The 26,939-nt window shown below is 46.4% G+C and overlaps 1 protein-coding gene across 1 annotated transcript in view; it reads left to right on the forward strand.

Moving 5' to 3' along the window:
- Positions 1-26,939, forward strand: part of LOC138675546 (lymphocyte cytosolic protein 2-like) — a 456,995-nt gene that overhangs the window by 150,762 nt on the left and 279,294 nt on the right. The window contains exon 4 of the mRNA XM_069763882.1: positions 26,339-26,412. Coding sequence (XP_069619983.1) covers positions 26,339-26,412 — 74 coding nt within the window. The remainder of the gene's footprint in view (positions 1-26,338; positions 26,413-26,939) is intronic.

The raw sequence follows: 26,939 nt of genomic DNA on the forward strand, positions 1-26,939 counted from the left end.
CCTTAACCCTAGCCCTAACCATAACCCTAAACCCTAACCCTAACGCTAGCCCCAACCCTAACCGTAACCCTAGCCCTAACCCTAATGGGAAAATGGAAATAAATACATTTTTTTAATTTTTTAATTTTTCCCTAACTAAGGGGGTGATGAAGGGGGGTTTGATTTACTTTTATAGCGGGTTTTTTAGCGGATTTTTATGATTGGCAGCCGTCACACACTGAAAGACGCTTTTTATTGCAAAAAATATTGTCACGCTCACGCCCTGACTGGTGGGCGTGAGCTCGGGGTTTTGTGGCCCCACTGAGCCACAAACCAGACTACCCTGGAAGGGGCGTGACTATGACAGCTGCCTGGGATTTCACTGGAGCCTCTGATGGTGAGGTCAGACTTTTGCAGCAGGCAGCTGCCAGTTGCTACTCCAGGGTGGTGTCTGGCTGTGGCTGCTGATCCCACTTGGGAGACAGGAACACCAGGATTGGTGCGGGCATTAGGCAGGACTGGCAGAAGAGCACGGCTGGAACTCAGACGAGTAGGCTGGCACGGCAGAGAACACAGGGCTGGCAGAGACACGGCAGAGAACACAAGACTGTTTAGGACAGCAGGAACACAGGACTGGAAGGCAGGGCAGGAACGGCAGGACTGGCAGGAACACAGGATTGGGAGGCACTGCAGAGAACACAGGCCTGGAAGGCAGGGCAGGAACGGCAGGAACACAGGATTGGTTGATGTGGTATATGAAGGAACAGGTAGGGGCCTGTTCACACTGGAGGTGCAGGTACAGATATGTAGTTTGGAGGAACAGGTAGGGGCCTGTTCACACTGGAGGTGCAGGAACAGATATGTAGTTTGGAGGAACAGGTAGGGGCTTGTTCACACTGGAGGTGCAGGTACAGATATGTAGTTTGGAGGAACAGGTAGGGGCCTGTTCACACTGGAGGTGCAGGTACAGATATGTAGTTTGGAGGAACAGGTAGGGACCTGTTCACACTGGAGGTGCAGGAACAGATATGTAGTTTGGAGGAACAGGTAGGGACCTGTTCACACTGGAGGTGCAGGTACAGATATATAGTTTGGAGGAACAGGTAGGGACCTGTTCACACTGGAGGTGCAGGAACAGATATGAAATATGAAGGAACAGGTAGGGACCTGTTCACACAGGAAAGGAGTGCAAGACTGCAGATAGGAGTGGAAAAGCAGCAAGAGATAGCGTAGCAGCAAAAGCTGAGCCACAAAGAATGTGGAGAGAAGCTGCAGCAAGAGATACTGCAGAAGCTAAGCAGAGTGGAACCGCAAGAATTGCAGAGAGGAACTGCAGAAAGAGGTTTCTGCAGCAATGGGAGCGGAGCAGAGTAGAACGGAGCAGAACCGCAGGAGTGCGGAGCAGCGGTAAAGCTACCAAGATACAGAGCAGGCAGAGCCGCAAGAGTGCGGAGTGTAAGCAGACTGAGAACACAAGGAAAGACAGCAGGGAAGGAAGCCACAGACAAGGAGACAGAGATAAGACTAAGTACAGACAAGGCAAAGGAACAAGACACAAGGACAAAGACACAGGGACAAAGACACAGGGACCAGGATATACTGCCTCCTGGAGGGCGGACAACAAGATCAAGGCAATAGCACAGAGAAAAGCCTCCAGCGAGGGAGAAACTCAGAGCAGGACCTGGCAAACTCAGAAGCAAGAAACAAACTGAGCTAACACATTGCACAGGCCCAGACCACAGGGTGGAGCTGCACTATATACAGGAGGCCTCTTGATAATTGGTCAGGAACTGATTAGACAGATGCACCTGATTCCTATAAGAACCAGAGAGTTCAGGCGCCGGCCCCCTATACACATAGCCATGAAGCATGCAGAGAGCAGAGACACAGAACATGGAGCTGGCATGAAACAGAAACCACATCATGGCCTGGAGCAGTGGGTAAGATAGTGTGAGAGATGTGAGGCCATGACGTGATGCTAGCAGAGTTGTTACAAATATTTTTTGCGTTACCACATTTTGAGAGCTATAATTTTTCCATATTTGAGTCCACAGAGTCATGTGAGGTCTTGTTTTTTGCGGGACGAGTTGACGTTTTTATTGGTAACATTTTCGGGCACGTGACATTTTTTGATCGCTTTTTATTCTGATTTTTGTGAGGCAGAATGACCAAAAGCCAGCTATTCATGAATTTCTTTTGGGGGAGGCGTTTATACCGTTCCGCGTTTTGTAAAATTGATAAAGCAGTTTTATTCTTCGGGTCAGTACGATTACAGCGATACCTCATTTATATCATTTTTTATGTTTTGGCGCTTTTATACGATAAAAACTATTTTATAGAAAAAATAATTATTTTTGCATCGCTTTATTCTCAGGACTATAACTTTTTTTATTTTTTGCTGATGATGCTGTTTGGTGGCTCATTTTTTGCGGGACAAGATGACTCTTTCAGCAGTACCATGGTTATTTATATCCGTATTTTTGATCGCGTGTTATTCCACTTTTTGTTCGGCGGTATGATAATAAAGCGTTGTTTTTTGCCTCGTTTTTTTTTTTTCTTACGGTGTTTACTGAAGGGGTTAACTAGTGGGACAGTTTTATAGGTCGGGTCGTTACGGACGCGGCGATACTAAATATGTGTACTTTTATTGTTTTTGTTTTTTTATTTAGATAAAGAAATGTATTTATGGGAATAATATATATATATTTTTTTCATTATTTTGGATTGTTTTTTTTTTATTTATTTTTTAGACATTTGGAATTTTTTTTTAAACTTTTTTACTTTGTCCCAGGGGGGGACATCACAGATCGGTGATCTGACAGTTTGCACAGCACTCTGTCAGATCACCGATCTGTCTCAGAGCGCTGCAGCGTTACCAAGTGCCTGCTCTGAGCAGTCACTTGGTAAGCCACCTCCCTCCCTGCAGGACCCGGATGCCGCGGCCATTTTGGATCCGGGGCCTGCAGGGAGAGGAAGGTAGGAGACCATCGCAGCAACGCAATCACATCGCGTTGCTGCGGGGGTCTCAGGGAAGCACGCAGGGAGCCCCCTCCCTGCGCGATGCTTCCCTGCACCGCCGGCACATCGCGATCATGTTTGATCGTGGTGTGCCGGGGGTTAATGTGCCGGGGGCGGTCGGTGACTGCTCCTGGAACATAGTGCCAGATGTCAGCTGCGATAAGCAGCTGACACCCGGCCGCGATCGGCCGCGCTCCCCCCGTGAGCGCGGCCGATCGCGCTGGACGTACTATTCCGTCCTTGGGAAGTAGGGCCCACCCCACATGGACGGAATAGTACGTCTAATGGCAGAAAGGGGTTAATGAATGTTATAGCTGATTTCGTTCTGACCAACGTCAGCTGACAGATCACCAGTGAGGGCCAAATTGTGGAGTTACGCCCATCATTTTACAAGAGCGCTTGGAGAGAAAAAGACACCTCACACATATCCTGTGAGCAAGTCACTTTTATCTGAAGTAAAAGAGCAAGAAGCAATATTTTATACCATTTACAATAAATGTAACTCAATTCATGTAGCCCCCACCATCACCCAGGGTCATACTGACCTTTAATCTCTCACGTACCAAATAACATTTTGTGACTGAATATTGAGAACATACATGATAAGAAGTATGGTCTCCTTGAAGCGGAGACACTAAGACTACTGCATCAACAGATTCTAGTAATTCTAACAATTAAAGGCAAGAGGCACTTAAAGGCAAACTATTAACCCTTCTATATCAATTTCCCCCTTTTGTAAATGGTATAAACTCTGCTACGGGGTCAGCTGATGTCCACAAAGGAGCTACTGTCTCATGGGTCTAGTACCCACAAGGGGACTTCCTACCTGCTTCACCCATCCACCCTCAGTGTGGACACTCGCCTCCCCCGTCAGCAGTGGCTGCACGGGGCCTATGATATCCTACAGAAGGTTCAGCCTTAGGGTTTTTTCTACACCTACATTATTCCATAGCTTAGGTAATATATATATTAGCGCTTTTACGGCTACATAAAACAATAAGCAAAGCAGCAAAATTTGCATACAAGTCTGTAAAACACCAAAAATAATCCATCCCTCTAGGCCACTAAGCCAATTGGCTGGATTTAAAAAGGAGTCTCTATATTGTATTAGTCTCATTAAGAGCCTTAAGAGACCTAGAAAATCTGAGTCCAAGTCTCACTGTGCATGCAGTGGGGTGCTAATACCTTCATTGGGTCCGGGGGTAAGGCTAAGTACAGCATAGTCCTTGCAGATACTGGGCTGTGTGTACAGATCCAACAGTCCAGCAGTTTTTGTCCTTCCGCGTCTTTTATAAGAAAAGCAAGATGTTGAATAAGTTGTTTATCCAGTATCTCTGTAAGGTGCAAACATCCTACCACTGCCAGCACGGTGATTAGGAGAACTGTTGTGGATTCTGTTTTTGGGCTCCCTCTGGTGGTTACAGATGGTACTGGGTGACTTGTGTTCTCTGTGGTCTCTGGTGTCCACCTGTTCTATCAGGATATGGGAGTTTCCTATTTAACCTGGCTTTCTTGTCATTTCCTCGCCGGCGAGCAATGTAATCAGTGTGTCTTGCTACCTCTGCTTTCCGCTTCTGTAATCATCAGGACAAGCTAAGTTTTTGATTTTTCTGTTCCACGTTTTGCTTTATTTTTGTTTTAGTCCAGCTTGCAGTTATGTGATTCCTTGTTGCTGGTTGCTCTAGTGGGCTGATATTACTCCTCATGTTCCATGAGTTGGCACATGAGTTCAGGTAATTTCAGGATGGTTTTTTGTAGGGTTTTTCGCTGACCGCGCAGTTCACTTTTGTATCCTCTGCTATCTAGTTTTAGCGGGCCTCATTTTGCTGAATCTGTTTTCATTACTACGTATGTGCTTTCCTCTCATTTCACGTCATTACATGTGGGGGGCTGCTATTTCTGTGGGGTGTTTCTCTGGAGGCAAGAGAGGTCTTTGTTTCTTCTAATAGGGGAAGCTAGTCCTTCGGCTGGCGCGAGACGTCTAGAATCATCGTAGGCACGTTCCCCGGCTACTGCTAGTGTTGTGAATTAGGTTCAGGATCGCGGTCAGCTCAGTTTCCATCACCCTAGAGCTTGTTCTGTTTTTTGTGTGCTTGTCCTTTTGTGATCCCCTGCCATTGGGATCATGACAGTATCGCCGGCCCAAAAGTGGTAATCGTATTGGCTGAAGTAGGAGGAAAAGTAGTCTGAGGAAGTTTTTTTTTTTTTTCTTCCCTCAGAGTTTGCTGCCTAGCCTTAATTGCAGCTTGGCTGCGTTTTACCTCCTCTTAATCCTTGAATGGCTCTGACCTCAGCTGTTTATCATGGACGTCCAGAGTTTGGCTTCCAGCCTGAATAATCTTGCTGCTAAGGTTCAAAATATACAAGATTTTGTTGTACATGCTCCTATGTCTGAACCTAGAATTCCTATCCCAGAGTTTTTTTCTGGAGATAGATCTAGTTTTCTGAATTTTAGGAACAATTGCAAGTTGTTTTTTTCTTTGAAATCTCGCTCCTCTGGAGACCCTGCTCAGCAAGTCAAAATTGTAATATCTTTCCTGCGGGGTGACCCTCAGAATTGGGCATTTGCATTGGCACCAGGGGATCCTGCGTTGCTCAATGTGGATGCGTTTTTTCTGGCATTGGGTTTGCTCTATGAGGAACCTAACCTAGAGATTCAGGCTGAAAAAGCTTTATTGGCTCTCTCTCAGGGGCAAGATGAAGCAGAAATATATTGTCAAAAATTTCAGAAATGGTCGGTGCTTACTCAGTGGAATGAGTGCGCTCTGGCTGCAAAATTCAGAGATGGCCTTTCTGAGGCCATTAAAGATGTTATGGTGGGGTTCCCGGCGCCTACAGGTCTGAATGAGTCTATGACTATGGCTATTCAGATTGATCAGCGTTTACGGGAGCGCAAACCTGTGCACCATTTGGCGGTGTCTTCTGAACAGGCACCTGAGACAATGCAATGTGATAGAATTCAGTCCAGAAGTGAACGGCAAAACTATAGGCGGAAAAATGGGTTGTGTTTTTATTGTGGTGATTCAGCTCATGTTATATCAGCATGCTCTAAACGCACAAAAAAGGTTGATAAGTCTGTTGCCATTAGTACTTTACAGTCTAAGTTCATACTGTCTGTGACTCTGATTTGTTCATTATCAGCCATTTCCGTCGATGCCTATGTGGATTCAGGCGCTGCCCTGAGTCTTATGGATTGGTCATTTGCCAACCGCTGTGGGTTTAGTCTGGAGCCTCTGGAAGTCCCTATTCCTTTGAAAGGAATTGACTCTACACCTTTGGCTATGAATAAACCTCAGTACTGGACACACGTGACCATGCGTATGACTCCCGTTCATCAGGAGGTGATTCGCTTCCTGGTACTGTATAATTTACATGATGTCTTAGTGCTTGGTCTGCCATGGTTACAAACTCATAATCCAGTCTTGGACTGGAAGGCGATGTCTGTGTTAAGCTGGGGATGTCAGGGGGTTCATGATGATGCACCTCCGATTTCTATCGCTTCATCTACTCCTTCTGAGGTTCCTGTATTTTTGTCTGATTATCGGGATGTTTTTGAGGAGCCTAAGCTCAATTCGCTTCCTCCTCACAGGGATTGCGATTGTGCTATAGATTTGATTCCTGGCAGTAAATTTCCTAAAGGTCGTTTGTTCAATCTGTCAGTGCCAGAGCATACTGCTATGCGGGATTATGTTAAGGAGTCCTTGGAAAAGGGACATATCTGTCCATCTTCGTCCCCTTTGGGAGCAGGTTTTTTTTTCGTGGCCAAAAAAGATGGTTCCTTGAGGCCTTGTATAGATTACCGTCTTTTGAATACGATTACGGTCAAATATCAGTATCCTTTGCCACTGTTGACTGATTTGTTCGCTCGCATTAAGGGGGCTAAATGGTTCACTAAGATTGATCTTCGGGGTGCGTATAATCTTGTGCGGATTAAGCAGGGTGATGAGTGGAAAACCGCATTTAATACGCCTGAGGGCCATTTTGAGTATTTGGTGATGCCTTTTGGACTTTCTAATGCTCCTTCTGTCTTCCAGTCCTTTATGCACGATATTTTCCGTGAATATCTGGATAAATTTATGATTGTGTATTTGGATGATGTTTTGGTTTTTTCTGATGACTGGGAGTCCCATGTTCAGCAGGTCAGGAAGGTGTTTCAGGTCCTGCGGGCCAATTCTTTGTTTGGAAAAGGTTCAAAGTGTCTCTTTGGAGTCCAGAAGATTTCTTTTTTGGGGTATATTTTTTCCCCTTCTACTATTGAGATGGATCCCGTCAAGGTTCAAGCTATTTGTGACTGGACGCAGCCTACATCTCTTAAGAGTCTACAGAAGTTCTTGGGCTTTGCTAATTTTTATCGTCGTTTCATAACTAATTTTTCTAGTGTTGTTAAGCCTTTGACGGATCTGACTAAGAAGGGTGCTGATGTTGCTGATTGGTCTCCTGCGGCTGTGGAGGCCTTTCAGGAACTTAAGCGCCGGTTTTCTTCTGCTCCTGTGTTGCGTCAGCCAGATGTTTCGCTTCCTTTTCAGGTTGAGGTTGATGCTTCTGAGATTGGAGCGGGGGCGGTTTTGTCACAGAGAAGCTCCGATTGCTCGGTGATGAAGCCATGTGCGTTCTTTTCTAGAAAGTTTTCGCCCACTGAGCGGAATTATGATGTTGGTAATCGGGAGCTTTTGGCCATGAAGTGGGCATTTGAGGAGTGGCATCATTGGCTTGAGGGTGCTAGACATCTTGTGGTGGTCTTGACTGATCACAAAAATCTGATTTACCTTGAGTCTGCCAAGCGTCTGAATCCTAGACAGGCTCGTTGGTCACTGTTTTTCTCCCGTTTCGATTTTGTAGGTTTCATACCTGCCAGGTTCAAAGAATGTGAAGGCGGATGCTCTTTCTAGGAGTTTTGTGCCTGATTCCCCTGGAAATTCTGAGCCCACTGGTATCCTTAGGGATGGGGTGATTTTGTCGGCTGTCTTCACTTGCGACGTGCTTTGCAGGAGTTTCAGGCGGATAAACCTGATCGTTGTCCGCCTGAAAGACTGTTTGTTCCGGATAATTGGACCAGTAGAGTCATCTCCGAGGTCCATTCTTCTGCGTTGGCAGGTCATCCTGGAATATTTGGTACTAGAGATTTGGTGGCCAGGTCTTTTTGGTGGCCTTCCTTGTCGAGGGATGTGCGTTCTTTTGTGCAGTCTTGTGAAGTTTGCGCTCGGGCTAAGCCTTGCTGTTCTCGGGCCAGTGGATTGTTGTCACCTTTGCCTATCCCGAAGAGGCCTTGGACGCACATTTCCATGGACTTTATTTCGGATCTCCCTGTCTCTCAAAAGATGTCCGTCATCTGGGTTGTGTGTGACCGCTTTTCTAAGATGGTTCATCTGGTCCCCTTGCCTAAGTTACCTTCCTCCTCTGAGTTGGTCCCTCTGTTTTTTCAGAACGTGGTTCGTTTGCATGGGATTCCGGAGAACATTGTTTCTGACAGGGGATCCCAGTTTGTGTCTAGATTTTGGCGGACGTTCTGTGCTAAGATGGGCATTGATTTGTCCTTTTCATCTGCATTCCATCCTCAGACGAATGGCCAGACGGAACGAACTAATCAGACCTTGGAAACTTATTTAAGGTGTTTTGTTTCTGCTGATCAAGATGACTGGGTTACCTTTTTGCCGCTTGCCGAATTTGCCCTTAATAATCGGGCTAGTTCTGCTACCTTGGTTTCTCCTTTCTTTTGTAATTCGGGGTTTCATCCTCGTTTTTCCTCTGGTCAGGTGGAGCCTTCTGATTGTCCTGGAGTGGACATGGTGGTGGATAGGTTGCATCAGATTTGGAGTCATGTGGTGGACAATTTGAAGTTGTCCCAGGAGAGGGCTCAGCAGTTTGCTAATCGCCGTCGCCGCGTGGGTCCTCGACTTCGTGTTGGGGACTTGGTGTGGTTGTCTTCTCGTTTTGTTCCTATGAAGGTCTCTTCTCCTAAGTTCAAGCCTCGGTTTATCGGTCCCTATAGGATCTTGGAAATTCTTAACCCTGTGTCGTTTCGTTTGGATCTCCCGGCATCGTTTGCTATTCATAATGTGTTCCATCGGTCGTTGTTGCGGAAGTATGAGGTACCTGTTGTTCCTTCGCTTGAGCCTCCTGCTCCGGTGCTGGTGGAGGGAGAATTGGAGTATGTTGTGGAGAAGATCTTGGATTCTCGTGTTTCCAGGCGGAAACTTCAGTATTTGGTCAAGTGGAAGGGTTATGGTCAGAAAGATAATTCTTGGGTGGTTGCCTCTGATGTTCATGCTGCTGATTTGGTCCATGCATTTCATAGGGCTCATCCTGGTCGCCCTGGTGGTTCTCGTGAGGGTTCGGTGACCCCTCCTCAAGGGGGGGGGGTACTGTTGTGGATTCTGTTTTTGGGCTCCCTCTGGTGGTTACAGATGGTACTGGGTGACTTGTGTTCTCTGTGGTCTCTGGTGTCCACCTGTTCTATCAGGATATGGGAGTTTCCTATTTAACCTGGCTTTCTTGTCATTTCCTCGCCGGCGAGCAATGTAATCAGTGTGTCTTGCTACCTCTGCTTTCCGCTTCTGTAATCATCAGGACAAGCTAAGTTTTTGATTTTCCTGTTCCACGTTTTGCTTTATTTTTGTTTTAGTCCAGCTTGCAGTTATGTGATTCCTTGTTGCTGGTTGCTCTAGTGGGCTGATATTACTCCTCATGTTCCATGAGTTGGCACATGAGTTCAGGTAATTTCAGGATGGTTTTTTGTAGGGTTTTTCGCTGACCGCGCAGTTCACTTTTGTATCCTCTGCTATCTAGTTTTAGCGGGCCTCATTTTGCTGAATCTGTTTTCATTACTACGTATGTGCTTTCCTCTCATTTCACCGTCATTACATGTGGGGGGCTGCTATTTCTGTGGGGTGTTTCTCTGGAGGCAAGAGAGGTCTTTGTTTCTTCTAATAGGGGAAGCTAGTCCTTCGGCTGGCGCGAGACGTCTAGAATCATCGTAGGCATGTTCCCCGGCTACTGCTAGTGTTGTGAATTAGGTTCAGGATCGCGGTCAGCTCAGTTTCCATCACCCTAGAGCTTGTTCTGTTTTTTGTGTGCTTGTCCTTTTGTGATCCCCTGCCATTGGGATCATGACAGAGAACCGTCATTCTGCTGGTGAAAAGATCTTTTTGCAGTGACTGGCATGGATCCAGGTGGGCTTTCCCTCAAGTTTCCCTGAGGTGAATGTGGTCAGCTGGACGTTAGAATGGGCCGTCAAACCGTGGATCTAGGCTCCTTCTCACGTGTCTGTGTATGACCACCAATCACCTGGATTCAGCTGATGTACGTCTGCACTGGCATTAGGATCTGGAATGGATGAAAACACATGTTTATGCACCACATTAAGTCTTTTCTGTAAGGCCTGGACATGGGCTGTCATAGCACCGTGTTGCTTTTGTAGCACCTGTGGGAAGTACAGACCAGCCTCTGGCAAACTACTAAACAGGACTTCAAAAGGACACAAACCTGTCTTTCTATTAGGAGTGTGTGTGACTGAAAAGAGTGCAATAGACAAACACTCTACCCCGCTCTTTCCTTTGTCTGCCATGGCCTTTGATTTTCCAGTTTAAGTGTCCCGTTTAGTCTCATCACTTTCCCACTACTTTGTGGTCTTTATGGTGCATGATATGCTTGCTGTACTCCCAGGACCTGCATGACTTCCCTCATTATTTCTCCCGTGATGTGTGTGTCCCTATCGCTGTCTATGGTTTCTAGGACACCATACCTGCAGATCAGTTCTTTCATCAGTTTGTCTGCAGTCGCTTTAGTATCTGCACATTTTACCAGATAGGCTTCCAGTCAACCAGAGAAGAGATCTACACATACTAGGACATTTTCCACACACTCCTACCTTGGGTAGCTATATGTAGCCAGTCTGCAGTCTCTGAAACGGGTAGAGAGGCCTGGGTGTCGCTTTCTTAGGGATTTTTACTGTTTTACCTGGGTTGTGCTGTGCACAGATGAGGCATGACTGTACGAGCTTTGCGGCTGCGTAACTGAAACCAGGAGCGATCCAGAAGGCATCTTGTGTTGCTTGCGCCATGATTGGGAGCAGGGATCTTGGTATATACGATTTATCCTGATTCTCCCATACTCTTTCTGAGTTCAGCTCAGCTCCCATTCTCTCAGTGTTCCTTCTCTGTTTGGGCAGCTGGAGAGATTTTAGGACATCTAGGCTCAGTGTGGCTGGAATACGCTGACTCCCCGCCACCGTCCACTGCTCCCTAGGCCGCCTTGCTGCTACTTTAGCAGCCTCGTCTGTCCTTCTGTTGCCCTTTTCCTCCACAGAGTCACCGTCCGTGTGTGCTTTTACCTTGACGATGCCAACCTGGACTGATAACGTCAATGCCTCCACTAATTGTTTCACCAGTTCTGCATTTTTAATGGGCTTACCGGCTGATGTAAGAAACACTCTGCTTCTTCAGGGCAATAATCATGGGATATTCCCCATGCACAATTCGAATCTGTGTAACTGCGACTTTACCTGCAGCAACTCTACACGCCTCAGTGAGTGCCTTCAACTCTGCCTCCTGCACCGACATGTGAGGAGCGAGTGGTTCAGCTCGGATTACCTCATGTGAGGATACTACTGCATATCCAATGTAGAGTCGCCCATTCTGGTGGTATCTGAAGCCATCTACAAAAAGAAAAAAACGCAAAATATGCATTAGGAACAGGTTTTTTCTTCCCACGAACATATGTAAAACCCACTGTCTCCTGACTCATCAGTTCCTATGCAGTCATGTTCGTGCGTCATGTGTCATGTCAACGTCATGTCATGTTCTCTTTCCCACCTGCCAATGCTGTCACCAATTCCCCCTTTTCTGAATCCACAGGCAGATGAGTGGCTGGATTCAGAACATTATGTCTTTTGAGGGTGACATATTCAGGGATTAGTATTAGAGCACATTCAAGTCTGATCTGTCTGATCTTAGACAGGTGTTTTGGTTGAACTTGTATGAGTATGGCATTAATGTCACGTGGGGAACAAATTGTCAAAAAGAAAAAGTCAGTGTGATTTCACATGCCTTTCAGTAATACAGCAGCTCTTACAGAATGTACACATGTAGAAGACCCTCTAATCACGGGGTCTAATTGTGCTGAGTAGTAAGCTATTGGTCTCTGTTTCTTTCCATGTTGTAGTGTCAGTACTGCGGTAGCATGTCCACCCTGCTCTGTGCAAAATAAGAAAAATGGCTGATCATAGTTTGGAATGTCTGACACAATGAGCAGCTTGAGAGAGTGGAAGGAGTCAATTGCTTCTTGAGTGAGATTGTAGGGGTCTGATGGCAAACAGTCGTAGAGTGGGAGCATCATTAGTGAAGCAGACCTTATCCAAGGCCTACAGTAGGTCACCAAACCTAGAAAAGTGCGTAGATGCTGGTGTGACCTGGGTAAAGGGAGATTTGTATTGCCTGTTTTCTGTCTTCAGTCAGGTGTCTTGTACCTTCAGCAATACAATGTCCTAAAAATGTCACCTTTTGTTTGCAATACTGCAATTTGTCACGTGAGACTCTGCAACCCTTTTCTGCCAAAAAAAAAAACACAGCAAGGAAACTGTAGCTTCCTTGTAGGACGTCTGGTCCGGGCAGCAGAGCAAGAGGTCATCCACGTACTGTAATAGTACAATCTGTGGATGAGGTGGTGCCACTGCTCAAGAACTCCCCAACCATCTATTCAACAGCGATGGCAGGGATTCTTGAGCAGTGGCACCACCTCATCCACAGATTGTACTATTACAGTACGTGGATGACCTCTTGCTCTGCTGCCCGGACTGGTGGGCGTGAGCTCGGGGGTTTGTGGCCCCACTGAGCCACAAACCAGACTACCCTGGAAGGGGCGTGACTATGACAGCTGCCTGGGATTTCACTGGAGCCTCTGATGGTGAGGTCAGACTTGTGCAGCAGGCAGCTGCCAGGTGCTACTCCAGGGTGGTGTCTGGCTGTGGCTGCTGATCCCACTTGGGAGACAGGAACACCAGGATTGGTGCGGGCATTAGGCAGGACTGGCAGAAGAGCACGGCTGGAACTCAGACGAGTAGGCTGGCAGAGACACAGCAGAGAACACAGGACTGGTTAGGACAGCAGGAACACAGGACTGGAAGGCAGGGCAGGAACGGCAGGAACACAGGATTGGTTGATGTGGTATATGAAGGAACAGGTAGGGGCCTGTTCACACTGGAGGTGCAGGTACAGATATGTAGTTTGGAGGAACAGGTAGGGGCCTGTTCACACTGGAGGTGCAGGTACAGATATGTAGTTTGGAGGAACAGGTAGGGACCTGTTCACACTGGAGGTGCAGGAACAAATATGAAATATGAAGGAACAGGTAGGGACCTGTTCACACAGGAGGTGCAGGAAAGGAAACAAGCAGAAAGGAATGAGGTATGAAGAAACAGGTAGGGACCTGTTCACACAGGAGAGGAGTGCAAGACTGCAGATAGGAGTGGAAAAGCAACAAGAGATAGCGTAGCAACAAAAGCTGAGCAGAGCCACAAAGAATGTGGAGAGAAGCTGCAGCAAGAGATACTGCAGAAGCTAAGCAGAGTGGAACCGCAAGAATTGCAGAGAGGAACTGCAGAAAGAGGTTTCTGCAGCAACGGGAGCGGAGCAGAGTAGAACGGAGCAGAACCGCAGGAGTGCGGAGCAGCGGTAAAGCTAAAAAAGATACAGAGCAGGCAGAGCCGCAAGAGTGCGGAGTGTAAGCAGACTGAGAACACAAGGAAAGACACAGCAGGGAAGGAAGCCACAGACAAGGAGACCGAGATAAGACTAAGTACAGACAAGGCAAAGGAACAAGACACAAGGACAAAGACACAGGGACCAGGATATACTGCCTCCTGGAGGGCGGACAACAAGATCAAGGCAATAGCACAGAGAAAAGCCTCCAGCGAGGGAGAAACTCAGAGCAAGACCTGGCAAACTCAGAAGCAAGAAACAAACTGAACTAACACATTTCACAGGCCCAGAGCACAGGGTGGAGCTGCACTATATACAGGAGGCCTCTTGATAATTGGTCAGGAACTGATTAGACAGATGCACCTGATTCCCATAAGAACCAGAGAGTTCAGGCGCCGGCTCCCTATACACATAGCCATGAGGCATGCAGAGAGCAGAGACACAGAACATGGAGCTGGCATGAAACAGAAACCACATCATGACCTGGAGCAGTGGGTAAGATAGTGTGAGAGATGTGAGGCCATGACGTGATGCCAGCAGAGTTGTTACAAATATTTTTTGCGTTACCACATTTTGAGAGCTATAATTTTTCCATATTTGAGTCCACAGAGTCATGTGAGGTCTTGTTTTTTGCGGGACGAGTTGACGTTTTTATTGGTAACATTTTCGGGCATGTGACATTTTTTGATCGCTTTTTATTCTGATTTTTGTGAGGCAGAATGACCAAAAGCCAGCTATTCATGAATTTCTTTTGGGGGAGGCGTTTATACCGTTCCGCGTTTTGTAAAATTGATAAAGCAGTTTTATTCTTCGGGTCAGTACGATTACAGCGATACCTCATTTATATCTTTTTTTATGTTTTGGCGCTTTTATACGATAAAAACTATTTTATAGAAAAAATAATTATTGTTGCATCGCTTTATTCTCAGGACTATAACTTTTCTTATTTTTTTGCTGATGATGCTGTTTGGTGGCTCATTTTTTGCGGGACAAGATGACTCTTTCAGCAGTACCATGGTTATTTATATCCGTATTTTTGATCGCGTGTTATTCCACTTTTTGTTCGGCGGTATGATAATAAAGTGTTGTTTTTTGCCTCGTTTTTTTCTTTTTTCTTACGGTGTTTACTGAAGGGGTTAACTAGTGGGCCAGTTTTATAGGTCGGGTCGTTACGGACGCGGCGATACTAAATATGTGTACTTTTATTGTTTTTGTTTTTTTATTTAGATAAAGAAATGTATTTATGGGAATAATATATATATTTTTTTTTCATTATTTAGGATTGTTTTTTTTTTACTTTTTTTTACACATTTGGAATTTTTTTTTAAACTTTTTTACTTTGTCCCAGGGGGGGACATCACAGATCGGTGATCTGACAGTTTGCACAGCACTCTGTCAGATCACATCTGTCTCAGAGCGCTGCAGCGTTACCAAGTGCCTGCTCTGAGCAGGCACTTGGTAAGCCACCTCCCTCCCTGCAGGACCCGGATGCCGCGGCCATTTTGGATCCGTGGCCTGCAGGGAGAGGAAGGTAGGAGACCATCGCAGCAACGCGATCACATCGCGTTGCTGCGGGGGTCTCAGGGAAGCACGCAGGGAGCCCCCTCCCTGCGCGATGCTTCCCTGCACCGCCGGCACATCGCGATCATGTTTGATCGTGGTGTGCCGGGGGTTAATGTGCCGGGGGCGGTCCGTGACCGCTCCTGGCACATGGTGCCAGATGTCAGCTGCGATAAGCAGCTGACACCCGGCCGCAATCGGCCACACTCCCCCCGTGAGCGCGGCCGATCGCGCTGGACGTACTATTCCGTCCTTGGGAAGTAGGGCCCACCCCACATGGATGGAATAGTTCGTCTAATGGCAGAAAGGGGTTAATGAACAACGCCGACAAGGCAGAAGGTAACCGTGGAAGCGGAACCAAGGGCACCATTTTAGAAAAATGGTCAGTGACTACCCAGATAATGGTGCAGCTACGAGACTTGGATAAGCCCATCCCGAAGTCCATCCCAACCATCTCCCAGGGCCTGTCTGCCACAAGAAGGGGGTAAAGTAGCCCAGCAGGCCGTTGCCGAGGAGAACGATTCTTGGTGCAGGAGACACACGCACAAATATAGTCTATAGTCCCCGACGTCACGGGCCATATGCGGTCACCAGTAAGTCCTCAACAGAAGCTCAGATCTTCTCTTGGTCCCAAAATGTCCACTCCCCCTGGACAAGTGAGCCCAAGAGAGAACCTCTGGTCGCAAATAAGATGGAACTAAAGTCTTGCCTGGAGGCACAGACTCTAGTGAAACCGGAGCCACAGTTCTCAGGCTCTCTGAAGGGACAATAAACCGTGGCTACTCCTCCCCTGATGATGATGATGATACTAAGGAGCGGGAGAGAGCATCAGCACGAGTGTTCTTCTCGCCGGAGTGAAAATGGAGGGTAAAGTGGAACCAGGAGAAAAACAGGGGCCATCTGTCCTGGCGAGAGTTTAGCCGCTGGGCAGTTTGCAAATACACAAATTTTTGTTGTCGGTGAAAACTTGGAAGGGAAAGCAAGCTCCCTCCAGGGGGTGTCTCCACTCTGAAAAGGCCAACTTCATGGCTAGCAACTCCCTATCCCCGATGGAAAAATTCCTCTCTGTCGGTCAGAAGGTCTTGGAAAAGAAGAAGCAAGGATGCTTCTGACCTTGAGCATCCTTCTGGAAAAGGACTTCTCCAGCACCGACGGAAGAGGCATCCACCTCCATGATAAATGGCTTATAAACATCAGGGCGATGTAAAATGGGAGCGCCAGCGAAGTGTGACTTGATAGAGAGAAAGGCCTTGGAGACCTCCTCCGACCACAATTTGGGATTAGCTCTCTTCTTGGTGAAGAGCTACCAAAGTTGAGAATTGGGAATATACTGGTGATAATAGTTGATGAACCCCATAAAGCGCTGCACCGCTTTGAGAGAATGAGGTTCCTGCTAGTTCATCACAGCTAGCAGCTTGGCGGGATCCATAGCCAATCCTTGGGCCGAGATGATATAGCCCAGGAAAGGCAAGGACTCCTACTCAAACACACACTTCTCCAACTTGGCATAGAAGGAGTTTGCCTGTAGGCGGTCAAAGACTTTGCAAACATCTCTCCAGTGGGAGTCTCTATCTGGAGAGTAGATGAAAATATTATCCAGATAGACTACAACCGAATTGGAGAACATATCCTGGAAGATATCATTCACAAAGTCTGGGAAAATGGCCGGGGCATTAGAGAGCCCGAAGGGCATCACCAGATACTCATAGTTCCCATCCCTGGTATTAAAAGCCGCCTTCTATTCGTCACCCTCACGGATGCGTATCAGGTTATAAACACCCCACAGATCTAATTTGGTAAATACACTTGCTCCACGAAGCCTATCAAAGAGCTCAGATATCAGGGGCAGTGGGTACTTATTCTTAACGGTAATGGCATTATGACCCCTGTAATCTATGCATGGACGTAGTTCTCCGTTCTTCTTCTGCACGAAGAACCCAGCCCCTGCGGGTGACACTGACTTCCTAATGAATCCTCTTGCCAGATTCTCCTAGATGTACTGAGACATTGCCTCTTTGTTCGGGAGAGATAACGGATAGACTCGACCCCGGGGAGTCTCAGCACCAGGCAAGAAGTAAATAGGACAGTCATAGAGGCGGAGAGGCAGAAAGATCTCCGCAGCCCTCTTGGAGAACACGCCCGCATAGGGCCAATAGAGCTTGGGAAGAAAGGAAAGATCTGCGGGTACCTCTGACATCTATCCTCACAAGATTCACTCCATCCCAAAATTCTGCCTGTGGACCACTCTATATGAGGGGAGTGGTACCGTAGCCAAGGTATCCCTAACAGGACCTCATCAATTCCCTCAGGAATGACAAGTAAAGAGATAATCTTCTGATGGAATGGCAACATAAAAAGAGTAAATGGGATGGTCTGATGTGTTATCTGTGAGGGCAGTGTCGACCCATTCACCACTCGTACAGTCACTGGTTTGATGAGCATCACCAGAGGTATTGCGTGCCTTTAGGGCGAAGGCAGAAGACATGAAGTTGCCCTCCGCCCTGGAATCCACACAAAGCTGTACTGTATGAGTGGATGGGCCTAAGGTAATTGTCCCCTTGAAGGACAATTTGGAGGAAAACGTCGGCGTGTCTACTGTACCTCCTCCTACTATCACTGGACCGCTGGGGACATTTCCCGGCATAATATCCCGACTGCTGGCAGACCGGACAGACCCTGAGTGCAAGAGCGGTCCGGGACTTAGACCCCGCTCATGACACTTCCACGCAGAGGCGTATCTAAGGTTTCTGGCACCCGGGGCAAGAATTCATTTTGCACCCCCCCCCCCCCCCCCTCCGCCCAGGACATATGCGATTTTCACACTTAGTCATGTACCGACGAGCTCCTCTCCCCAATGCTCTTAATGATCAGTGAAAAACTGAGAGAAGCAGAAGAGAAGCTCGTTGTCACAGGACCACAAGTATGAAAGTCGCATATGAGTGACGTGTCCATGTGACGACTACTGGAACCTGCAGAGCTGAATCCTGACATCGCAGGCTTCTGAATTCTCACAACGAATGCACTGCACACTTTTAGGATTCTCCCTTGCCTGTGGACAGTCATGTAAGCACAAGCATGCGATTTGTATACTTCTGAACCCATTACGACTAGACGTGCCCGGCCTCGCTCAGTTCATTGAGTGAGGCCACACATGTCTAGTCAGTATGTGACCGCATGTATCTAAATCGCCAGCATGAGAGAATCCTGACAGTGTGCAGGGCACACTGTGAGAATTCAGAAATCTGCAGTCACAATAACTGCAGACTCATTACAAACCTGGACATTCCGTTTAAAGCTCCTAACATAAATAAAAACATGAGAATTAGTTAACATCACACATATCATTTACATCCAGGTACCTTATAAATGACGTAGTCTCTGGAGCCGATCTCCTTCTTTTCTTCATCTTGTCCAGACCCTATGATGAGTTTTCTCATCCACAGCCGTCTCTGCAGATTTCCATCTTCTTCGTTCTTTTGCAGAAAATCTCCACATGACGCCCTTAAAGATACAAGTGTCATTAAAATGCTCCTGAATAAAAAATTGCCCCTCAGTATATTGTCTGCACAAAATATGACCCCCACACTGTCCCTTTTATGGTTCATGCTCTTCACACTGACCTCTCCCTTCCATACAGGTCCCCTCTTCACATTGTCCTCTCATACTGTGGTCCCCCTATAGGGCCCAGTATTTATACTGTACTCTATCATCAAACTCCCCCTTTCTGGAATACTGTCCCCTCCTGGCTGTGCCCTCACACTGTCCCTCCATGCTACACCCCCACTGTTCATTTTCTATTCTGTGCCCACTCACTTTTGTCCCCCCATACTGTTTCCTCACACTATTCCCCTCCCTCCTTATACTGTCTCCTCTCACATGCCTCCTGTTCACCATACTGTCTCCTCATATATTTACCCCCTCACTTTCTATACTGCCTGCTCACCTAACTCCCCATACTGTCTGCACACATCCCATCACCCTCACTTCCTGTACTCTGTCCACATACATTTTTCACATCGCTCTTCATACTGTGCCCTCATTCTCCCATATTGTTTCCTAATACATGCCCCCCATTCCCTCATACTGTTTCCTCATACATGCCCCCAATTCCCCCGTACTGTTTCCTCATACATGCCCCCCATTCCCCCATACTGTTTCCTCATACATGCCCTCATTCCCCTGTACTGTTTCCTCATATATGCCCCCATTGCTCTTCATTTTGTGTCCTCAAGTCTCCCACACACATTAAATCCCCCATCCCCACTACAAATCTCACCCCACACATAATAAATTCCCCCATCCCCAAATTCTCCCCACACATAATAAATCCCCCTATCCCCACTCAAATTGTCCACACACATAATATTGTCCTCTACCCCACCCCATCATTGCTCTCTTCACCACCTCCATCATTGCCTTCTTCATCATGCCCATCATTGCCCATTTCACCACCTCCAGCATTTCCTCCCCAGCAATCCCATCATTGCCCTTTCCACCACATCCATCATTTCCTCCTCCACCATCCCAATCCTTGCCTATTCCACCACTTCCATCATTTCCTCCTCCCCCACCATCCCCATCCTTGCCCATTCCACCACATCCATCATTTCCTCCTCCCCCACCATCCCCATCCTTGCCCATTCCACCACTTCCATCATTTCCTCCTCCACCACCATCCCCATCCTTGCCCATTCCACCACTTCCATCATTTCCTCCTCCACCACCATCCCCATCCTTGCCCATTCCACCACTTCCATCATTTCCTCCTCCACCACCATCCCCATCCTTGCCCATTCCACCACCTCCATCATTTCCTCCTCCACCACCATCCCCATCCTTGCCCATTCCACTACTTCCATCATTTCCTCCTCCACCACCATCCCCATCCTTGCCCATTCCACCACCATCCCCATCCTTGCCCTTTCCACCACTTCCATCATTTCCTCCTCCACCACCATCCCCATCCTTGCCCATTCCACCACCATCCCCATCCTTGCCCATTCCACCACTTCCATCATTTCCTCCTCCACCACCATCCCCATCCTTGCCCATTCCACCACCATCTCCATCCTTGCCCATTCCACCACTTCCATCATTTCCTCCTCCACCACCATCCCCATCATTGCCCTCTCCTCCCCTACACACACACACACACACACACACACCATTTACTTCTCTGCACATTCCCCTGCAGTGCGCAACACACACACACGCATGCACACACACACCCCTCTCACCTCTACTCGCGCTCTGCCTCAGCATCTCCATTGCCTTCCTCCAACACAGCCGGCTGCTGAATGATGACATCATCCAGCAGAGCATCTGTGTGAGAGGAAGCGAGGGCAGGAAGCAGGAAGACAGATCGCTGCAGCTCCGCTGCTATTTTCTCTTGTAGGCAGGGGAGCTGCAGGGATTTCTCCCTGCCTGCCACAGCCACCCTGCAGGGCCCCCCTCCACCTCCGCACCTGTTGGGAGTCAACGCTCTGCAGCTTCTCTGTGCCAGCTGTCAGCTTGACAGTCAGCACAGAGGACAGCTGACTCCCAGACCGAGGGCGGCAGAAAGCATCCGCCGGGGAAGACGCTGTGGACCGCCACATTAGGCGGCCCGACTGCACCCCCCTGCCAGCTGTGCCCGGGGCACATGCCTCAGTTGCTCCCCCCTAGATACACCACTGCTTCCACAGCCTTATATGGCTTGGATGCCTGGATCGGAGATCCCACTGGTTTGGCGAATGTGGGAGCCAGCAGAAACCTCTGCCTACACTGGGCTCACTCCAACCTTCGCTCGTTAAAACGAAGGTCGATGCAGTTAGATATAGTTATTAGCTCCTCCAGTGTGGCAGGAATCTCCCTAGTGGCCAAGGCGTCCTTCACATGGTCAGCCAGCCCCCTCCAAAATACAGGGATGAGGGCTTTATCCGGCCACTCTAGCTCAGATGCTAAAGTCTGGAAGTGGACAGAAAAATGACTGACTATGAATGAACCCTGTGTCAATGCCAGCAGTTGGCGCGCCGTATCATGGGTGACTTGGGGTCCCAAAAAGACCTGTTTCAAAGTGCTCAGAAACCGTAGAGCACTCTGCAATACATGATCGTCACGCTCCCACAGCAGCGTAGCCCACTCCAATGCCCTGTCCGACAAGAGAGAAATAATGAATCCCACCATAGCCCACTCTGAGGGGAAACGTGCAGCCAGGAGCTCAAGGTGAATCGCACACTGGTTCACAAGTCCCCTACAAGACTTGCTGTCATCAGAGAATTTATCTGGCAGTGGGAGGCGGGATAATGTCGGCACAGGGGTGGCAGTGGACAAAGTGACTGCAGCCATGCTAGCAGCCTGAACAGCTACTGCGGTAACATCCACAGTTGAGGTTGTGTGCTCGAGAGCCGCCAACCTGCCCTCCAGCTGCTGGATGTACCGCTGCAGTAGCTATTCGTCCACCATTACTAGCCAGACCCTGGCGCTAGTGTAATGTTAGGACTGGCGGAACATACCAAATAACATTTAGAGAGGATATGAGGTGCGTTCGCAGTCTGGGGTCCACCGTGCAGAAATTACACCTGCTGCTCGGTAATGGCGGTATAATGTGAATACACACACGGGTTAGCTTCACCCGGTATGAAGGAAGCGAACCCTGTGGCATCACAGGGACCTCTTACGCTTGACACCGCTACTGTGGTGTCAGGGGTAGAACTGAACTAATAGTAACAGGAGTGCATACAACGTCGCTCTGGCGGATGCCACTAACCACCCTAACCAGGGCCCGGAAAGCGCACTAAGTGCACGGCGCCGTGCTGCTGAGGGACTTCGTGTCAGAAAGGCCTGCTTGCTGCTGATTAGTGCTGGCTACATTGGCAGAGCCTGGAAAGGCAGCAGTGACCATTCGCACAGTATCAGCTTGAGCCAGACACTGGGACCGATGTCTTTGCTGAGCAGGTTCCACTGCGGCTGGAGAAGAATGGGAGAACGCAGCGGGCAGGGTTCGAGATTCCCCCTGTGTAGCTGCGGGAACTCGACACCTAACAAAGGCTGAGCCCTGCTGTGTGCCCAAATAGTGGTTCCCCCACATTTGGACTATCAGTGGACTTTGGTCAACAACTTTTGATGTCCTCATGTTTGTGGAAAAAATATGATTTTCTATTTTCACGCCCGGGTGTTATAAACTTCTGTGAAGCACTTGGGGGTTCGAAGTGCTCACCACACATCTAGATAAGTTCCTTAGGGGGTCTAGTTTCCAAAATGGGGTCACTTGTGGGGGTTTCCACTTTTTAGGCATATCAGGGGCTCACCAAATGCGACATTTCGTACCCTCTCCATTCTAGCCAAATTTAGCTTGAAAAAGTCAAAACAGTAGTACCCCCACATATTGGGTATCATCGTACTCAGGACAAATTGGACAACAACTTTTGAGGTCCATTTTCTCTTTTTACCCTTGGTAAAATAAAAAAATTGTTGCTGAAATATCATTTTTGTGACTGAAAAGTAAAATATTATTTTTTCCTTCCACGTTGCTTCTGCTCCTGTGAAACACCTGAAGGGTTAATAAACTTCTTGAATGTGGTTTTGAGTACCTTGAGGGTTTTTTTAGAATGGGGTCACTTTTGTTTTTATTCTACCATATAGACCCTTTACTAAATTAACAAATACTCCAAGGGAAAATAGCAACGTTTAACAACTAGAAAAAAACCCCCATAAAAAGATATATACTTTATTAAATAACCAAAAAATAGAAAAAGTAAGTATAAAAACCTACAAAAAGCCCCTATCAAATATATATAGTCCTAAAAAGCGAGGACAAAGATCCCCTACAGATAACCTTAATACACACTAGTAGAAAACAGATAGACCAATAAATGTGTAATGCAATCTGTGATATATTTAAAGCATCTACCAGGGTGACTGATATAGGTGAAAAATATCCCTACAAGCTACACAGGATATAATAAATACCTACACGCTGATCCTGCCTAGATGCGGAGGTTGGCACCCTAAGAAACAACGAGAATGGCGCCCCCGCTCGTACGATGACTCACCCTGAACTCCTATCTACTCCCTATAAGGGATAGGAATAGAAACAGAAGGCCAGATGGCTGTAGTTAACTTGTATAGATATGTGATCAAAAAAATACAGACCCTCCCCTCAAATGTGATGTGAGGTCAAGGGATAGAGCTATATATATATATCAAGCGCACATACTATATACAAAAAACCAAATAAATCTACCAGTGGTTATGATACACAAAACATAGCAAATGCTACAATATCAGATGTACATTGAATATTCAGGACTGATAGAAACAATACATATAAACCATATAGATACATAAAACCGCGCTACCACATACATCCAGATACATAGCACCCAGATATATCCAACAGTGTAAACAATGCGGCTGATGCACAACACAGCAATGAAAAAAATGATATACTCATCTGCTGCACTAAATAGTCCACAACTGAAGATCAGTCCAGATGTAGTGGCCAGCCAAATGATAACCGCGCAGATAACATCTCCAAAACACCTCTCGACGCGTTTCCCCCAAACAGAACTGGGTTCATCAGGAGAGACCAGATATGTACATGGCAGTGATGAATTGAAAAGATAGGGCTGCAATAAATTACCTGTGGGTCCCGCTTTTAAACAACCACTCTCGCATGATGGTTTCCTGTTTCATGGTTTACCAAGATAGTAATACCACAAACAGTAAAGAAGGCGCCAAGCGCATGAGAACCTACATAGTGCCTGCATAAAGAAGGAGGACAGGGAGGTCCCCATATACAAGAGGACTGACTCACACGCTCTAGCCGCCGAATAAAGCGGAAGCTACGACAGGAGAACCGCCAGAAGCGGCGCATGCGCCATGGGCTGAATAGTCAATGTCAATGTTTTGCCGCTCCATTGACTATTCAGCCCATGGCGCATGCGCCGCTTCTGACGGTTCTCCTGTCGTGTTTGTGGTGTTTGTGGTATTACTATCTTGGTAAACCATGAAACAGGAAACCATCATGCGAGAGTGGTTGTTTAAAAGCGGGACCCACAGGTAATTTATTGCAGCCCTATCTTTTCAATTCATCACTGCCATGTACATATCTGGTCTCTCCTGATGAACCCAGTTCTGTTTGGGGGAAACGCGTCGAGAGGTGTTTTGGAGATGTTATCTGCGCGGTTATCATTTGGCTGGCCACTACATCTGGACTGATCTTCAGTTGTGGACTATTTAGTGCAGCAGATGAGTATATCATTTTTTCATTGCTGTGTTGTGCATCAGCCGCATTGTTCACACTGTTGGATATATCTGGGTGCTATGTATCTGGATGTATGTGGTAGCGCGGTTTTATGTATCTATATGGTTTATATGTATTGTTTCTATCAGTCCTGAATATTCAATGTACATCTGATATTGTAGTATTTGCTATGTATTGTGTATCATAACCACTGGTAGATTTATTTGGTTTTTTGTATATAGTATGTGCGCTTGATATATATATATATAGCTCTATCCCTTGACCTCACATCACATTTGAGGGGAGGGTCTGTATTTTTTTGATCACATATCTATACAAGTTAACTACAGCCATCTGGCCTTCTGTTTCTATTCCTATCCCTTATAGGGAGTAGATAGGAGTTCAGGGTGAGTCATCGTACGAGCGGGGGCGCCATTCTCGTTGTTTCTTAGGGTGCCAACCTCCGCATCTAGGCAGGATCAGCGTGTAGGTATTTATTATATCCTGTGTAGCTTGTAGGGATATTTTTCACCTATATCAGTCACCCTGGTAGATGCTTTAAATATATCACAGATTGCATTACACATTTATTGGTCTATCTGTTTTCTACTAGTGTGTATTAAGGTTATCTGTAGGGGATCTTTGTCCTCGCTTTTTAGGACTATATATATTTGATAGGGGCTTTTTGTAGGTTTTTATACTTACTTTTTCTATTTTTTGGTTATTTAATAAAGTATATATCTTTTTATGGGGGTTTTTTTCTAGTTACCATATAGACCCCTCAAAGTGACTTCAAATGTGAGGTGGTCCCTAAAAAAATGGTTTTGTAAATTTTGTTGGAAAAATGAGAAATCACTGGTTAACTTTTAACCCTTATAACTTCCTAACGAAAAAAAAATTGCTTCCAAAATTGTGCGGATGTAAAGTAGACATGTGGGAAATGTTATTTCATAACTATTTTACGTGACATATTTCTCTGTTTTAAGGGCATAAAAATTCAAAGTTTGAAAATTACAAAATTTTCAACATTTTCACCAAATTTCCATTTTTTACATAAATAAACGCAAGTTATATCGAAAACATTTTTACCACTAACATGAAGTATGTCAAAAAATTCTCAGAATCACTAAGATCCGTTGAAGCATTCCGGAGTTATTACCTCATAAAGGGGCAGTTGTCAGAATTGTAAAAATTGGCCTGGTCATTAACGTGCAAACCACCCTTGGGGGTAAAGGCGTTAAATTTGAAAAGAGGGTGATTTACACTTAAATGTTTTAAAAAGTATATAAAACAATTAGAAAATATTAATTTTCTTTTACTTTCTGAGGAGACCTGAACCTGCAGTCGTTCGATCACTTTTACTATATGCTGCATTACCATAGTATTGCAGTATATAGTGAAATTGCAGTTCAGTTATGGAGCTCAGCCTACGGCTGAGCTCCACAGGAGGACCAGAATGGCAGCTGCGGGGTCTTCCAGCAATTACAACAGTAAAATTCTGCTGTCAGAGCATGAATTCAGTATTAAAATAGTTTAACGTCTCTGATTGCAGTAATGATGCCATGTATGTATCTGGAACCCGCCTGGCATTGTGCAGGTTCAGTTCCTCATCCCACTGCATACACCTGCTATGACTACATTGTGATGTGGTCATTATTGTGTTTAAGTCAATATGTATATAATGAGATGAATGCTTCAGCACTTTTTTGTACAGTTTAACAATGATTAGTTCAACAACAAATGATCATAATAGTGATGATAAGATAAATTATATGTACTGTAAAATGTGCCTTGTTTCATTTTCTGTATTGTGTATCCTCATTTGGTCTGTTTGTTCATTTATTTTAAACTCTACACACAGAAGATAACTGGCTTTCAGAAGGATCACCTAATGGGAGACCACAAGCACCAATTCCTGTGACATCTGGAAATGACGTAAGACCATTATATTATGCCTATTGAAGTTTACAACAAAGCTTTAGGTTGAATTTAGTAATTATGAAGTATGTTCTCTAAATGTAAAGGTTTTTCTGAACCCATAAAAACACACAAATATACCTGTCTGAGTGTTTACTATATGATGCCATTATATAACACTAGGTATTTAGTATGTTTTAGTATGTTATAATGAAGACATACAATGCAACAAAGGAGCACCATACTTTGTACAGTATATGGAGGAGCACTATTAGGGCATCCTATTCTGTGTGGGGCAGGTAGCTTTTGGGCATCATACTGTACAGGAGCATTATACGGCATGTTCAGGCCTCATACTGAGTGGAAAACATGAAAGGAGCCTCATTCTGTGTGAGATCACAAAAGGGCTTTGCTAGGGGCATTCTTCCAATGTGGGCAAACAGATAGGACTAGTCCGTGCTCTCTTTATTGCATTTCAAAGTTGGGAGGAATGTCATATTATTTACCCTATTAATCGTGTAAAACATTAAGGCATCACTCCAGCT

This window comes from Ranitomeya imitator, chromosome 4 (assembly GCF_032444005.1).
Source record: "Ranitomeya imitator isolate aRanImi1 chromosome 4, aRanImi1.pri, whole genome shotgun sequence".
In the NCBI taxonomy this organism is placed as follows: Eukaryota; Metazoa; Chordata; class Amphibia; order Anura; family Dendrobatidae; genus Ranitomeya; species Ranitomeya imitator.